General features: G+C 55.6%; 1 protein-coding gene across 1 annotated transcript in view; it reads left to right on the forward strand.

The window, feature by feature from the left end:
* IGFBP5 (insulin like growth factor binding protein 5) overlaps positions 1-15,523 on the forward strand; it is a 32,896-nt gene extending 17,373 nt beyond the window's left edge. The window contains exons 2-4 of the mRNA XM_048869760.2: positions 8,199-8,425; positions 8,731-8,850; positions 9,897-15,523. Of these exons, the coding sequence (XP_048725717.1) occupies positions 8,199-8,425; positions 8,731-8,850; positions 9,897-10,028 (479 nt within the window). The 3' untranslated portion in view covers positions 10,029-15,523. The remainder of the gene's footprint in view (positions 1-8,198; positions 8,426-8,730; positions 8,851-9,896) is intronic.
* Positions 15,524-16,007: the final 484 nt, after the last annotated feature.

A 16,007-nucleotide genomic window follows, 5' to 3' on the forward strand; every position in this document is an offset into this window, starting at 1 on the left:
CCATGTGGCTTTTAGCTCATGTGGTAGAGGTCCATGCGTTTAGCTCCAGAGGTCCCAGGTTTGATCCCGCCTGCCGCCGACCGGAGTCTGTCAGTGTTATACTGAGATAGGGCCTCGTGCCCCTGTACCTCAAACACAGGGTCAGTTCCTGCAGCTGGGTTAGACCAAATGGCTCAGGGATGTGGTGATGGGCTGCAGAGCCTTCCTCCCCCCCCCCCCCCCCATCATGAGCATGGGTTCAAATCCAGCCTGGGTTGGAAGCGACAGAAAGTTTGTCAGCTGTGACAGGTAGCTATTAAAGTCACAGCTGCATTGCTCTGGGTGGGGGTGAATGGGCAGGGCTGTTTACCACCATCCACTGCAGCTAAGCCATGTACCCGGCCAAGCAGGACCCACAAAAGTAGTAAATACAGAGGAGGGTGGGAGCCCCTCCTCCCCCAGGGAAGGGTCAGCAGAGGTCCCAATACACTGGATGAAACACAGCCAATAGTCATTGTTAGTGGGGGAGACAGGAGGGCTGAAGTCAGGGCAGGATCGAAGCAAACCCGGTCTCGGCAGTTAGTCTATCCTCCTGTCTGGGCTGTGCTCCGTGGAAGAGTGCGCACCTCAAACACAGGCCAGCAGGGGGGAGCGGGAGGCCACCGTGGGGCTGCCTGAGGGGAGACTGTGCAGCTGCCCTGCGCTTGGGAGTTACTAGTACAGAGGAGCCCAGGAAGGCTGGAATCTGAAGGGGTTTGGGTTCAAGGCCAGGTTTGGCCCGTGTATAATGACAGGAAATAGTTTACATGCCGCCGTAAGGCGTACATCGATCCTGGGTGCTGGGCACAGGGCGGGATCCCTGCCCCCAGGTGCTTGCAGAGTAAGGGGACGATCCTGCACGCTGCTGAGCTCCCTTCACTCCGACTGAGTCCCGGGTGCGCTCAGCGCCTCGCCGGCTCAGCACCAAACAGCCCAGACACATGCCCCGATTGCACGGGCCACCCTGGTGGGCCCAGCAGGTGGAGTGCAAGAAGGAGCTGGCCCTAGGCGGATCTGGGGGAAATGGTCCTGGGTCTGGAGGCACTGCAGAATCAAAGCCTCCGCTTTGGTCTCTAGCCCAGTCCAGCTGGGTGCTGCCCACCCTCCAGCCCCACTGAATTCACTGGCGCGGGGGGTGGGTCACAGCACTCAGGATCAGACCCCACGTGCTTGAGGGGCCTCCCTCCCGGTCCCCTATTGTGCGTAGAAAAATCCCAGCTCCCCTGCCTCTTTATTCCATGATTCCAGGGTGACATGAACTGTGGGCCCGGCATAGCCAGTGCCTCTATTTTGTCCCCCATGAGAAGGGTCGCAAAACACGACAGAGCCTGGAAAACATTGTGGTTTTGTGAGCACTGCCTCCGGCAGTTCTGGGGAATCGGTCCCAGCTGGGCAGCTCCTGCCACTGCCGGTACTGTAGCCTCGCTGTCTCGAGCAAGGGTCCCGTCCCACGAGCTGGGAACGCTTAGACGCTTTGAAGGGGCGGCAGGGAATGGTGCTGGAAACCAGTAGGTGGCGCTCATCCCTTTGAGTCAGTCCTGGACCAATGCAGTTACAATAAACTGCGTGTTCCTGCCTTAAAATTCCTACATCGGTTTCAGCTTGATACATGAGTCTACTTCATTGCCAGCCCTAAAATGTAATGTCTGATTGCTGTGTGCTGGTAAACAGCTGCCACATTCCACGCCAGAGGTGGCTGCCTTTCAGTGCTGGGTAACGTGATCCTTACCTTTTTCCCTGCCTGACCAGCTGGTTGGGAGGCTGAATCAAGTAAACCAGTCTGTCTTCCTCCAGCACCTTTCACCTGAGAAGCTCAAAGGATTCCTTATTCTTATTAGTTAGTACTTACTAGAGGATTGCACGTGTTACTGTTTACGCAAGCTGAACTGTGTCTTATCCAACTTTTTAGGTGCAAAGGGCTTGTTGAGTTTTCCAAAACACCATAAACAGTGAGTTTCTATGGCTCGACAACAATGCAGTCGCATGTTATAGCCCCTATTTCCTGGCCTCCAGCCAGCAGAAAGCAAGAGACCATCAGAGAAGTTAAAGAACTGCCTCGTGATCAGGAATAAACTCACGATGGCCAGTGCAGGGAGACCATCAGAAGCTGGTACACTCCAGTAGGGGCCTGATGCACATCCCAAAAATCAGCATCGCTGTAGTTGCCCAGAAGCAATGAAAAGAGAGCTTTGCCCTGTGCTTAGGAAGATGCATGTGTAGTGGTAGGTGCTATAGAGGGCAGCAGATCTTGTTAGGGTTGCTGTAACTTTCACTTGCATGATTTGTTTCTTCCCAGAAACTTGGTTTGATTCTTAGCTACTCCAAGGCTCCTTTACATTGGTCGTGTGGGGGGGTGTGGAAAAGGCCCCCCCGAGAAACTCCCTTATGAAGAGATCCCACCCAACACCATGTTCTATTCCCAGCACTGCCTCCGGCCCTACTCGGTGATTTTGGGCAAGTCACTTCCCGTCCCATGCCTCAGTTTCCCCATCTGGAAAATGGGGACAATGATGCTGACCTCCTTTGTAAAGTGCTTTGAGACCTACTGATGCAAAGCACTATAGGAGAGCTAGGGATTATTACTGTTGTTAAACTGGTCCTGCTCTCAGCCCGCTGCATAGGGGGCAGGCTGGCGTACGGCTGGCGCATGGTTATTCTCTGCTTACCAGGGCCCATGGGAGATTAAGAGAAGCAGAGCACAGTTTAGAGCAGCCCTGAGGCTGTTCTAACTTGTGTCAGTCACCACACAGCCCCAGAATTCAAGCTGCACAAAGGTTGCTTAAAGCAACTTTTGCCCCCCACCTTTCCTGCCCCAAGGAGTAACTAAGACTGGGGCCCACTGAGTGCATTAGGGGCCCAGTGGAGATGGGGCATAGTAGGTGATGCCCTGCTCAAACTCCACCCACCATCCCAAGCTCCGCCCACATTTCAGAAGAGTTGGCTCTCTCCGCAGTAGTCCACAATGTTTGTGTTTAATTAAGCTGCCACCTTGCACTGGCAACCTCTCAAGGAACCCCAATGAGGAGCGAAGAGGCCAGTCCTTGCCCCCAGCAGCGACTTCCTCCCCTGGGTCCCGACGGCTCTCTCGAAGGGTAAAACGGTGGAAAGGGTTAGCGGTTCCCGCTTCTGCGAAAGGCAATCCGACTGTAACTGCTTAGAGGTTCGCCCGGGCTGCTGCACTGCGAGTGGGGCGGATCCTGATGGAGTAGGAGGCAAACTTCAGTCTCCTTCCTGAGCCACTAGGGCCCTGCATGCCCAGCTGCAGACGCTGACCCGGGAGTTCCCCCCCGCCCCCATCTGTATTCTGCAAACCCCCTGGGTCTTGTTCAGCCCCAGCAGCCCCAACCTGGCCTGTCTGGGGGTTAACGGAGCAGGTTTGGGGGGCGGAGGCTTTCGGCAGGCGTTAATGTGTCGCTGACGTGGGCGTCTTACCCGATTGCAAAGCCCGGCTCAGGTTCTCTCGGCCGGAGCGAGGAGGGGGATTGGGTGACAGCGAGAGGCTGTATCGGTGACGCGGCCTGGGCCGGGAGTGTGCACGCCGCCGGATACAAGTTGCTCCCTAATGTTCCAGCCAAGGAATACATGATCCCTGGCAGGATCCCACCGAGCTGCTGTTTGGGGAGGAGAGGAGAGGGGGGTCTGGCAGCTATCCTTGCCACCCTCCCCCAACCCTGGGCACCTCTTGGCCCTCCCTTCCCAACTGGGACGCCAGCCTCATGAGTAACTCTAGGAAAGCAGGAGCAAGGGAACCATGGTTGGATTTCTGGAGCTGGGGAGCCCCCTGCCGTAGGCCCTGAGAGGTGGATCAGTGGATTGAAAACACAACCAGCTCTCCCCATCCAGCCCCCTCCCTCTCCCTCTGGCAGACAAGGATTCAGCTAAAGTGAGACCTGGTGTCTTTTGTAAAAGCTTCGTCAGCTGGGCTGTGATTTTGCACAAACTAAACCATGTCCGGTTTTCCCCTGATCCCTCATTTCACATGGTGGGAGGATGCGGGGATAGGAAGGCGAGGCCGATGGAGGAGTAGGCTGTTGTCACTGTGACCGCTTCAGACCCAGCTTCGGGTGCAGTGGAGATCAGAGGACGCGCCAGGGTGTTGATCGGAGCAAGATAATGCTCTGGCGAATACGGAATAACAACTCTAGGGGTAGCGGGAGCTAGACAGGTGTAAATCAGTTTGGGAAATACCAGCCCCCTAGCCACGCACACCTCAAATCCATTCACTTTACAGGGCGTCTGCTCACACATTTTCTGTCTCCTACCTCCCGAAAGGGATCGGAACTGGGCCATCCACTCGCTACTCATGATTCTGGCTCGCAGATAAATTCCAGGTTTGCAAAATTACAAATGACAGCAAGCGGGAACAAAGAGCTCTGTTTGCATCCTTATTATATGCCTTCTCCCTGGCCATACCTGTGCCGCTGGTGGCCCCTTCAGAAAAGAGGAACTGCTGCATTCAAGCTGGACCAGGCCATTTTCTTGAGTGCCCAGCAGACCCCCAAAAAACAAAATACACACAGCAGAGTTTGAGAAGATCCAGGACCCAGGCTTCCAGTTCATGATAATCTCTGTAGCCGACACTGTACAGACAATAGGGGAGGCTGGCCTGCGTGCTGGGCTGCACATCCTGGTTTGTTATTGTAGGGTTGCACAGGAATGCCAGGCTGCATGCTCTCGTTTGCTATTGCAGGGTCGCACAGGAATGCCAGGCTGCATACCCTTGTTTGTTATTGTAGGGTTACACAAGAGCAGTGGGCTGCACATCCTGGTTTGTTATTGTAGGGTTATTTATTAGGGTTATATGTTTTTAAAGGAAAAATTCAATCTAAACTATTCATTCTAAAACCAGCCGCAGACCAGGAGAGAGATGTTAGTGCTCAGCTGGCTCTTCCGCCCGTAGAGCTTGTCCCCTTACTGTTAGAGCTGAGGATTCAGTGGGCATGGGATCTTGGCACTCTCTCATTATTCCAGCAGGAGCTGAGCACCAGTGCCTGGGCCCAGTGTCCAAACCAAGTTTTTAAAGCTGACGATGCTGGAAGAGGAAGAACAGTGACGGCAATAATGCTCTTCAGCCAGGGGCATTTTGGGGGTTTCCTTCTGTCCTCTGGAGTATCAGGGCTTGGGCACTGCCGGAGATAGGATGCTGCACCAAGTGGATCTGGCATTTTACCGCCTCGCTTCTTACCTGCCTTCCAAGGCTGATGTTCTGTGGTCTATGGGCCCGATCCAGCGCCTAATGCAGTCAGTGGGGGTGGCGTGAGGTTGAAGACGGGAGAGTTATGCTGGGGTACATGCTGCTTTTCTACCCGGCTTTTCAGTTGGCCTGGCGAGGGGTTCACTTTATATAAAAGGGGCATCACTCATTTATGCCCAGGGTGTAGGTTTGGTTAATACAGCTTGGCAGAATAGGGGATTCATTTCAACGATCTGGTGAATGAGAAGATTTCAGGGTAAAACTGCGCCACTTCCAAACACCAAGGCCTTGCATAGTGACTGGTGGCTGCTGGCTGGTCATTGTAACTGACAAGACACACACCATGCGACTGACCGGCTCCTGATTCCCAACTGGTTCATTCTTCCAGGCCTGATCTTTTCCTGTTTTATTTAATGAATACATTTGTTTCCTCCAGCAAACAAAGAAAGCCCTAAAACACACATCGTCAGCACCTGAGAAAACCCGAGTGCACAGATAAGCCTGGGGCCTCATGAGATGAGAGAAAGGGAGGATTGCTCAGTGGTTAGGGTGCAAATCTGGGACTTAGAAGACTTTGCATCAATACCCTGTTCTGCCAGAGACTTCCTGTCTGAGCACGGGTAGATTTCTGTGCCTCAGTTCCCCCATCTGTACAATGGGCGTAACAGCACTGTCCTGCCTCCCAGGTGTTGTGAGAATAAATACTTTAAAGGTTGTGAGGATGTGAGGTACATCAGGCTCTGTTGAACCCAGTGGGTTTGAGTAAGATCCTGAGAGGCTGTAGTAGGATTTGTTCAGCAGTGATCAGGTTCACTGCATGGCTTTGGATAATGCACGTGAGTAGCTGCTAGGCTGGGACACTTGACTTTGGCAAGTAGCGTATTTCGGTTTTCTCAGGGCTGGGAGAGGAAAAGTTCGACTTGGCGTTGATTGAAATTGTGAATTGGGGTTGGGTGCGGGGGGCTGGACTGACAGCTGTAGGGACCACAGGGCCTGAGCTTCCACCCTCCAGCACACCAATTCTGAGACCCTCCCGCCCTTATGAAACCCCCTGTGATGATTTTGCAGTGTTTTGCCTGGTGTTAAGTGGGAACTAAAGGCATGTGCTGCCACCTGCTGATCCACAGGTGAAATGCTTTCTTTCTGTAAGTGCAAGTACCCAGGGGCAGCGATTGCAGGACTGTTATTTAGCTGTCTGGCTTGACACATTCCTGGGGGCCTGTGAATGACACTCTAAAAGATAATATAACAACTTCCATTACATTCTGCCTCCTGTAAAACTTCCCCTCCTATCCTACATGCTGTTGCAGTGTTCCCCTGTGCTGTTAAACACAATGTTCCACCCCAGAGATGGCTGCATTAGGTCCTGGTGAAAATCCCTTGTTGGCCTTTTCCTAGCCTACACCTGGGCTAGGTCAGAAAATAATTTTCTTTACGTTGATGGATGTCTCTGCTTGTCACAGAATCGTCTTCTGTGGGGCTGGTGTCCCATCTCCCCCAAGATCATCTGCAGGCTTATTCCTTGCCCGAGGATCATCCTTTGCACATGTTGGGTTCATTGTGACCAAATTCGAGTCAGGTGCTCTCATGATGGCGTGGGGGGGGATAAGTAGGTGGATGTATTTGTATTTCTGATTCCGTTCCACTCTTCCCCCTGTTCTCCTCCTCCCCAGTGTTGTGCATTTGCCATCTCTTTCTGTTGCTTCTGCCAGAGGGGCCCCTACAATAGAAGAGGCCTGGTAGGAATATGACCCAGGGCTCCACTGTCTCTGGAGGGGAGAGCTATATTCACATCTAGAACCGAAAATAACCCTCTTTCACGCCAGTGGCTGTATTAAAGGTCACAAGTCAGCTAAGTATAGGCTGTCACCGGCTCACTCCTATATATAAGCACTCGGGAGCCCTGCTGACATCTCAGCTGTTAAAATCATATTGGCTGCGAGCAAAGTGTTCAAAAGGTCTCCCAGCATATATGGGGGTAACTACAATGGATGAAACAGCAGATGACTTAGGCACAGACACACACACAGAGCTTGAGGCTGATCATACCAATAATAACTCATCCAGAAGGATCCCCCCAGCACTGCAGAGACTAGATACATACTGTACAGGGATGACTTAGCCACCACAAACATGCATTCCCCTCCTGGTGGACTGGGACACCCATTCTTGCAATGAGACACAGCAATGTGACACACGAGGTTTTAATGTGGACCCTGCGTTCAGCTACCGAAAAGGAACCTTGCAGCTCTGCCAAAGCTCCCAAATCCGATGCAAAGCATCTCCTGCTATTCCCCTCCTGAGCCCTGTATATCCCTGCCAGCTGCCCCCAGACATGACCTGCAGGGACATGGTCTCTCTCAAGCTAAGCCTGCCAAACCCTGAGGTGATTTTGCCCTGGGGGCAAATGAAAACCAGCAGGAGAGAAGCAGGCCACCCCACCACCATCTCCTCCGCAGTGGGATTGGCCCTCTGAGCCCCACACCCCAAAGAGACGACGGTTTTTCCACCCAGCCTGAGCCGATTGAGGCGCTGTGCAGAAATCGTTCGTGGCATGGCGTTGCCCTACAGACACCCGGTCTCGTGCGCGTCCCAGCGTCGATCTGGGCGTGTGTGTGACCAAGTGTGCGCATTCAGTAACATACCTGCGCCTCTCTTGGCTCGATGTAACGATACACAGTGGTCTGTGTCTGTGGGGGCCACTCCTTGGCCCAGTGCGACTTAGTCTTGTGAGAGTCGCAGAGGGGTGCCCTCATGGGGAATGGCACTGGAAGGAAAGGTCTCTCCTTTATGGGGAGATGGTGCCCAAGGCACTGCGATACTTGGCATGGCTCTCATTAGGTTATTCAGCCCTCCCTCCCTCCCTCCCTCCATGCCTGCTGGAGAGGTGCCAGGCAGTCAGAAAGAGGCGTACATAGGGCTGGCCCCGCAGGTTACACGGGTTGCTCACGGAGAAGTCACTCTGCTTTGTCCCTTCCTCCTCCAGAGCGGGAATCCCGCGAGCACGAGGAGCCGACCACCTCGGAGATGGCAGAGGAGACCTACTCGCCCAAGGTGTACCGGCCCAAGCATGGACGCCTCTCCGAGCTCAAGGCCGAGGCCCTGAAGAAAGATCGCAGGAAGAAGCTGACCTTGTCCAAGTTCGTCGGCGGGGCGGAGAACACGGCGCATCCCCGGGTCGCCGTCCCCGAGCTGAGGCAGGAGTTCGAGCTGGTGAGTGCTGGGTTCCCCTCGCCTGCCCCTTTTCTCCCGCCTGCCCCCTAGTGCCCCCAGCAGCAGGTGCTGAGAGAGATGGGCATGGTTGCCCGAGGGGGGCCATATTGCCACGCAGGAGATGAGGCTTTGCCCTGCTCTCTCCTGGCCCCGCGCTGGGAAAATCCATCCCTTCCAGGAGCCCAGCGGGTCACTGACTTGTGGGGCGTGCGGGATTCCCGGCTCTCAGTTGGTGATGGGGCCAGGCCTTGCTGGGCACCGCCTCCTCGCGGCGCCTCTCGCTGATCCTCTCGCTCCTCTGGCAGGGCCCTTGCCGCAGGCAGATGGAGGCTTCGCTGCAGGAGATCAAAACCAGCGAACGAATGACTCCCCGAGCCGTTCACCTTCCCAACTGCGACCGGAAGGGATTCTACAAGAGGAAACAGGTGAGCTCCCCCACGGGAAACCAGCATGGCCCCTCCCCACGGCAAGGGTCTGATTCTGTCAGGGCCGCTCTCCCCCGTAGCTCTGTGTTGAACCAATATGGTGCAAGGGGACGTTAATGATGACCCCTAGCTCTTACACAGCACTTCCCGTCCTTAACTCTCAAAGTGCTTCACCAAGCATCGCGCCTCGGTTTCCCCATCTGTAAAACGAGGGTAGAGCAGTGACGCGACCTGCCCACGCTCACCGACAGAGCCAGGAACAGAAACTGACCTAGAGCCCCGGTAGCCGCTAGGCAACACTGCTGTCAGGCCACTGGGGCTGCCCTCTTTCAGCTGAGATGTAAAACTGCGACCAGGAGTGGCACGAGTCAGGGCGTGGGTTCCAGGGCTCACCAGTCGTGTGCGCAAACCGTGCCGTCGGTTCGCCGGTTCTCTCCCACAGTGCTCTGCCCTAGACACGCCCTGCAGGGTTCCTCTGGTCGTCTTAGTGGCGGGCGGTCTTATTACCCACCCTCCTGGGGGGTCGACCAAGTCAAGTGGCATGAGGCACCCCATGCAGCAGCTAGCAGGAAGCTGCATCTTCCCTGAATCATTTATGAGTAGAAGCACCCGGAGGCCCTGGCCTTGGGAATCGGGGGCCTGGGGTCCACTGTGCTAGGCATGCTGCACACCGGGAGCAAGAGACAGAGCTCACGGTCCACCTGGAGAAGCCGGGCACAGGGTGGGAGAAAGGGAGGATTACTGACCCCATTTCACAGAGTGGGAACTGAGGCCCAGAAGGTTGAGCTGACTTGCCCAAGGTCGCACGGAGCCAGGAACTGAGCCCGGTTCTCTCCTGAGTCCTGCACAGCACCTGAGCCCTGGGGCTAGCCTTTGGCGAGGTCGAGGGCTGGTGCCAGGTTGCGCCCCATTAGACCTGGCGGCCGCGTCTCGTCCCCGGCTCGGAGCCACGCGGCACTGCGACCTGGGCTCTGCTCCAGGCACCGTTACTTCCCCGTGACGCGCCCGCCGCTGAGCTCCCTTTGCGTCTCTCCTCGCTTCCCCAGTGCAAGCCGTCCCGGGGGCGGAAGCGCGGGCTGTGCTGGTGTGTGGACAAGTACGGACTGAAGCTGCCGGGGACCAATTACGTGGCCGGCGACCTGCAATGTCACAGCTTCGACAGCGGCGTCACCGAGTGAAGGGCCTGCCCCGTCCCCTGCCCCCCGCCCCCACGCCTCCCCACGCCCCGGGACTCCGAACCCTTTCATCTCATTTCGAAAAACGGAAGAAACTGAGGACCTCGGAATCTGCAGCCCGTCCTCGCCTGCTCGGCGACGGCGACTAAAGGAGAAGAGGGAAGCAGAAGTCAAACCGGCGCCGCCTTCCCAGTACAGACCCCCCCAAGATGCCCCCAAACTGCTCTCGACTCCCCATGCAGGGACGCAGCCAGCGCCAACGTAGGAATCAACTTGGGGGCTTTTCTATTGTGGGTTTGGTTTGGTTTGTTGATATGGGAGGGGGGTGTCTTTTTTTGTTTGTTTTGGTTTTTAGACTAGCCAGCAACTTTCTAAACGGTCTCCAGCGAAACCAGACAAAGCCCTGCGACGGGGTACACGTCCACCGCTCAGCCCTTGCGTTTGAGTGGCTTGCTTGGCTCTGCCAGAGCTAACAGTGCCCTCCACTGGCACCAAAAGTCCTTTGATTGATATCTCTGTGGAGATAGGGCACAGCTTTCTGGGCAATCGGCGTCTAGAACATTGTTGTAAATGGGATTGCATTTCGTTAGGAAACGAGGCCGGGGATACCAGCTCCTGCCAGCAAAAAACGGTTATGGTTCCTTTAAAAAAAACCCCAAACCAGCCAAAAGATAACCAATCACCTTTCAGTTCCATCGGGGATCGTTGTCCCTGAGCAGCGTCAGGAATCTGATTTCCTGTCACGTGAGATTATTTTAAATGTTGTTGGCCATCGGTGTGTGGCAATTTATGTTCTGTACGGCAGACAGGATATTGGGCTAGATGGACCTTTGGTCTGACCCAGTCTGGCCGCTCTTGTGTCCTGTAGACATTAACGGGCCTTTTCCCATGCTTAAAATCCTGCACTAGGTCAAGTGTTTGGAAAATCAGCGCCCAAATTCAGGCAGAAGGACCCCCCCCACACACACACACACACAATCCTGCAAACAATTTAGCATGTGTATAACTTTACTCACGGGTGCAGTCCCACAGACAGCTTTGCTTAAATGGCTGTGGGATCGGGCTCCAAAATCTTTACCACCCTCTGCCATGATGGGAAAAGGAATGATATTGTCCTTGCCCATCATAAGAATCGTTTGCCCGGGGTGTGTGCGCACACCCACCCACAAATGCAAACCTCTCTCTTCTTCTGTTGCAATGGTAAATTTACAAATGTCAAGTCTCTCCCCCTGCAATGAGCTCCATAGACACTTAGGCCTGGCAGAGCTTATTGTGGGATCGGTGCCCTAATTTGGCCAGGACCGTTTGGCCAGCTTGTCGGCTGTTGTGACCGACACACGGAAGCCACTGATCTGACCAACTCAAGCGGCATCTTCAGGTGTGGCCAGGTCGCTGCAGCCTTTGGACTTGTGTATTTTTTAACTCTTGGGACCGTTTTTTTCCCCCCTACTTTCACCACGACAAGGGTCTTTGTTAAGGTCGCTTCCAACGAGACTCCGCAGCAAAGAGGACGGGGCGTTTGGCTGACTCCCTGCTTTGGCCAGCTAACGGCGCTCAAGCTGTTGCTGTCCATTGCTTTGTCGCTGAGTGTGCGGACGCGCCCACCGAAAGAACTAGCCCCCGCCCGCATCCTGGCAGAGGCTCCGACTGGCGCAGCTCGTTGCAAGCACGCCCAGGCAGCGTGCTAATTAGAGACACGAAGAGCGTGCCGGTTTCTTCCCCGTACCAGCCAGGACGGGCCCTGCTGCGGGCTGATCCTCAGGAAAGCCAGAGCGACACCCGCAACACACTAGTGCAGATCAAAGGGAACCAAGGAATCTCCCCAAGCTAGACTGGCTACTGCATGACCGGGACTTGTGGGGTTTCTTCCTCGACCTTCCCAGAGGAGCATGGGTCTGGCATTGCGGGGGCTGGGCAGTGCCTCCCTCCCCCGCCGGGCTTTGGGCAGCCAGGGGGGGAGTGGTCGCCCCGCTGGTTTTGCTGAGCGGAGCAGAGGGTTTTGCCCCGTGGGAGATGGGTAGGGAGTCTGTGTGTGCCAGCAGCCCCTGTCGGTGCTATGACGCTGTCCTCCCAATACCGGAGCGTGCTGTGCTCACGGAGCCTGATTCTCCGTTCCCCAGGCCCCTGCTCAGGGCAGAGGGCGTCTTGTAGTCTAGGGCTGGGCAGCCCCCAGCATCAGTAGGGCAGCCTCAGGGCTGCTCTGGCTTGCGCTCTGGCCCCAGTGCAGTGTGCTCTGGCCACCCTTCCTCCCACGGCCAGCCGGAGACGCAGTGTAACCGGGAACCAGGCCCACAGACCAGGCCCTGGAGAGGGAAGCGGAGACCTAGGCTCAGAGGTGGGCAGTGATTTGAGAGGGGAAGCTGCCCCAAATGCCCTTCTCCCATCACCAGGTGGCGCCATTTCCCAGGGCAAGGCTGGCCGTGCAGGTCCCTGGGCCTCGCCATATGCGATGTGTCCCCGGTCCAGGGACCCCGCCCCGCCCACACACAAACACCCAGCCCGAGCTTTGGTGCAGGGAGGTGCAGAAAGCTCGCGACACTTTTCCCTCGCCCCGCTCGCGTCTTCCAGGCTGCCAGCCAAATGCGTGTGGGGGACGCAGGGTCACCCCCAGGTACTCAGTGGAGTTACAGGAGGCATTTATTCTATGCATGTCCACAGATAGCACATCCATTGGGACCTGCCCCCCTCCCCGGCCCACTCTAACCCCGTGAACCATGAAAAACGGGCCACCCTGCAGCCCTGGGCATCTCTCCAACTTGTCCTGGAAGCTCTGGGCTACTTGAAGGGAGAGTGAGCACACGTTGCTGCGGCCGGGGAGCCCGCACAGTTCAAAGGCGTTTGACGTTGGTGGGCTGGGTCAGTCCACCGGAAATGGAAAGAAGAGGGGACGTTTGCCAAAGTCACAGCTATATCCTGGTCCGGCTCTGCTCCCCGCTCCCAGGGGACAGACCCGGGGTGATCCCACCTGGCTTCGGAGGTCACTGGGTGCATTATAGGGGAGCCACAGCCTTGAAGATCGGGGTAGGTGGCAGAGAAGAGAGCACGGGGGCCATGTACACCCCAAAGGGGGACGGACTGCGCTAGCAAAGCTCTCGCCTGGGGAGGCAGTGCCCCCATCCGCCTGGCTTGGCCAGTCCCTGTGCCGTGCTCCCTCCCCAAGTGACCCCGAGTCCTGATTCTTTTAGGCCAGTACCCATCGTCTTCCCTTCTCGTGCTTTTTCGCCCTTGCTTGTTCATTTGTTTTGCTGTTGCTTTAGTCCCCGAAACTTGAAAGCTGCGAAAGCCTGGCTGGGCAGGTGATGTGCCCCGGGGCCGGGCTGGGGTCTCACCGTGTCTGCACTCAGCTAGGGATGGCAACTACTGGCTGGGGGCGGGAAGGGTCACTTCCAAGCTGTGTCTTATAGCTTGCACCCTGAGCCCTTTTATTGAAAAGTTGATGGGGCAAAGATGAGTCTAAATTTGCCTCTCGGCTACCCCAGGGTCAAGCCCCAAGCCATTGCAGTCAGTAGCACGGCTCCCATTGCTTTTAGTGGGGGGAGAACTTAGTCCTTGCTTCTCTGTTCTCAGAGGTTTTTATGGGGGGGAGTGGGAGAGAAAAGGACTGTCTCTGTGGCTCCAGTGGGATCCCCCGCACGGTACACACCAGGGGTGGGGGTGGGGGCACTAGACAAATGCTGGGCCTGGGTCAGCAGCCTAGAAAAAGCCCTGACTCTCCACGTTAAAGAGCTGAGCGTCGCCCCCATCTCACTGGCTGCTGCCCCAACCCCGAATGACGCCCCCCCCCCCTTTGTACTGGGTGGCCAAGGCAGTTCTGCCGGGAGGAACAACCCCGTGCCGCCGTGGGCCTGTTTCCCCCAGCCTGAGTGGCTCTAGAGGTTGGCGCTAGCTGATGGTGCTACAGCCGGCCGAAAGCTAATGCTCTTCTGCCTCAGTTTCCCCCCTGCTGAAGTGATCTCCTGTGTGCCTGTGAGCTCAGCCCAGGGGGGAGGCACAGCCAGCCGTAGCCCCGTGTTACGGCTGCCAGTGGGATCCCCCCCCCTTGAAGCATTAAAGCCGCCCATCGGCCTGCCGTCACTCATGGAAGGCCTGGAAAGGGGACGGCGGCTGGTGCAGATTCAGGCTGTCCCAAGGCCTTCTGCTTCCTGGGACCCCAGCAAGCACGCAGTGATTGGGGTGCGGGGCTGTGCATTCCCCCCTTCCCCCCCTGTGGATCAGCATAGGGGTCCCTTGCCCGACAACGAGAGACTGAGTGGGCCAGCCCAGGGAAAGGGAACCCAGTGGAGACACAGCCCCTTAGGTGCCTCGCCCACACAGAGCTGTGGGTCTCTGCCGTCATTGCTCCCTGCACGGTCCCCTTCGGAGGAGCCCGGGGCTGAGCCCGGAGAGAGGCGGATGCCCGGCTGCACAGATGGGCTGTCAATACTCCCTAGGGCCGTGACTGTTTGAAAACTGCACTAAGATTCGCTAAGCAGGGTTGAGCCATGTCCCGGGAAGTGGCTCACCAGGACTATGTGACCCTCCCACCTTGCCCCAGGACAGGAGTTTGTTTTGGGGGAGTGGTTTGGATTTTTTTAATGGTGGATCCAGCAAACCCAGACGGGAAGACTCCCTCCAGTAACGGCTTAATCCCCGGGGAGGTGCCGGTGATCTCTGAGGCACATTTCACCTCTCGGTGTCCTTCTCGCCTGAGTCTGTGGCAATGAAACAAGCGGGGCGGGGGGGGGCAAAGGAGGATCGAATGGGGTTCAGATTGAAAGCAAGGCCAGGGCGTGGTGGTGAGCAAATAGCTCCTCTCCGGCGGGGTTATTCCGTGTCTGTGCTGCGGCAGGCAGTCTTATTTTAAAACCACTAGTACAAGAGCATTTTGCACTATTTCTCCACTCTCTTCTCTCGCACGGTTGTTTTTTCCCGAACGGAGTGTGTCGATTTCAACAAGCAACAGTTCACCTTGAGTCCAGCCCTCCCCGGATGAGCCCCTTGGCTTCTAGTCCAGTGCACGGCACTGCCTTTTGCCCCACCCCCCGCCCCGCCGGCCTCGGTGCGGCCTGTCCACAGTGCAGTTATCTACCATTGTACTACCGCCGTTAACACACCAGATTCCGAGATCCCTGCCTGGTTTTTAATCTTTAAGCAATACTCACTACACATTTTACGGTAGCTTTTTATAGCTTTACATACATACAGTAGCTCTGTTTTGTTTTGTTGTTTGTTTGGTTTTTTTTTTTTTCTTCGTGTGTGTGTTATTGTTTTTCCAGTAAAGAAGAAATATACATAATCGTACTGGTGGGGAAAAAAGAAAAAAAAAGCAGTTTGTGAAAAACTGACAACGGATGAGGAGCTTAATGCTCTGTTTTGTACTTTTAAAAACAAATCTCACGTTTTATTAAAAAGTGAAGATTGCTGTATGCTATTTATTCAACTTATAATTTATGTTACTCTTTGATCTTTGTCTTTTCTCATGGCAAAGCATTTATTTAATAAAGTTATGCATTCAGTTAGCGCGGGTCTACGCCCTGGTGGATGTCTGCATGTGAGGGGGGGGCTGAGCATGAACAGAGCTCGCGACAATGTTTTGGAAGCAGCGTCACTATGGTAAAGGATGAGAGGCGCTTATAAAGCTTCATGCTTCCAGTTTTAGCCATTCTAACTATTTAAGGGGTTAGGCCAGGCCCTTCCTTCCATAGTTGCAGGGTTTTCTGTGTCTTGCTCTGAAGCTTTTGTTAGTGGCTTCTGTCAAAGATAGGACACGGGGCACCTCGAGTCTGCTCCATGCTGGCAATTCCTACGACACCGCTGGACGTTGCTAAATGCTCTCACAAGGCTGATTCCTGGTTAGTTTGGATACCCCACATGTGACCAGTGCACGATTCCTGACTCTCCCACCGGCTTGCTGGGTGCCTCCCACAGGCCAAAATGTTCCAACTTAGGGTCCTCATGGGAGGCATCCAAGTGGAAAGCCGGCCGCTGCCTAACTTTAAGCAG

The sequence above is a fragment of the Caretta caretta genome, chromosome 11 (genome assembly GCF_965140235.1).
Source record: "Caretta caretta isolate rCarCar2 chromosome 11, rCarCar1.hap1, whole genome shotgun sequence".
Lineage (NCBI taxonomy): Eukaryota > Metazoa > Chordata > Testudines > Cheloniidae > Caretta > Caretta caretta.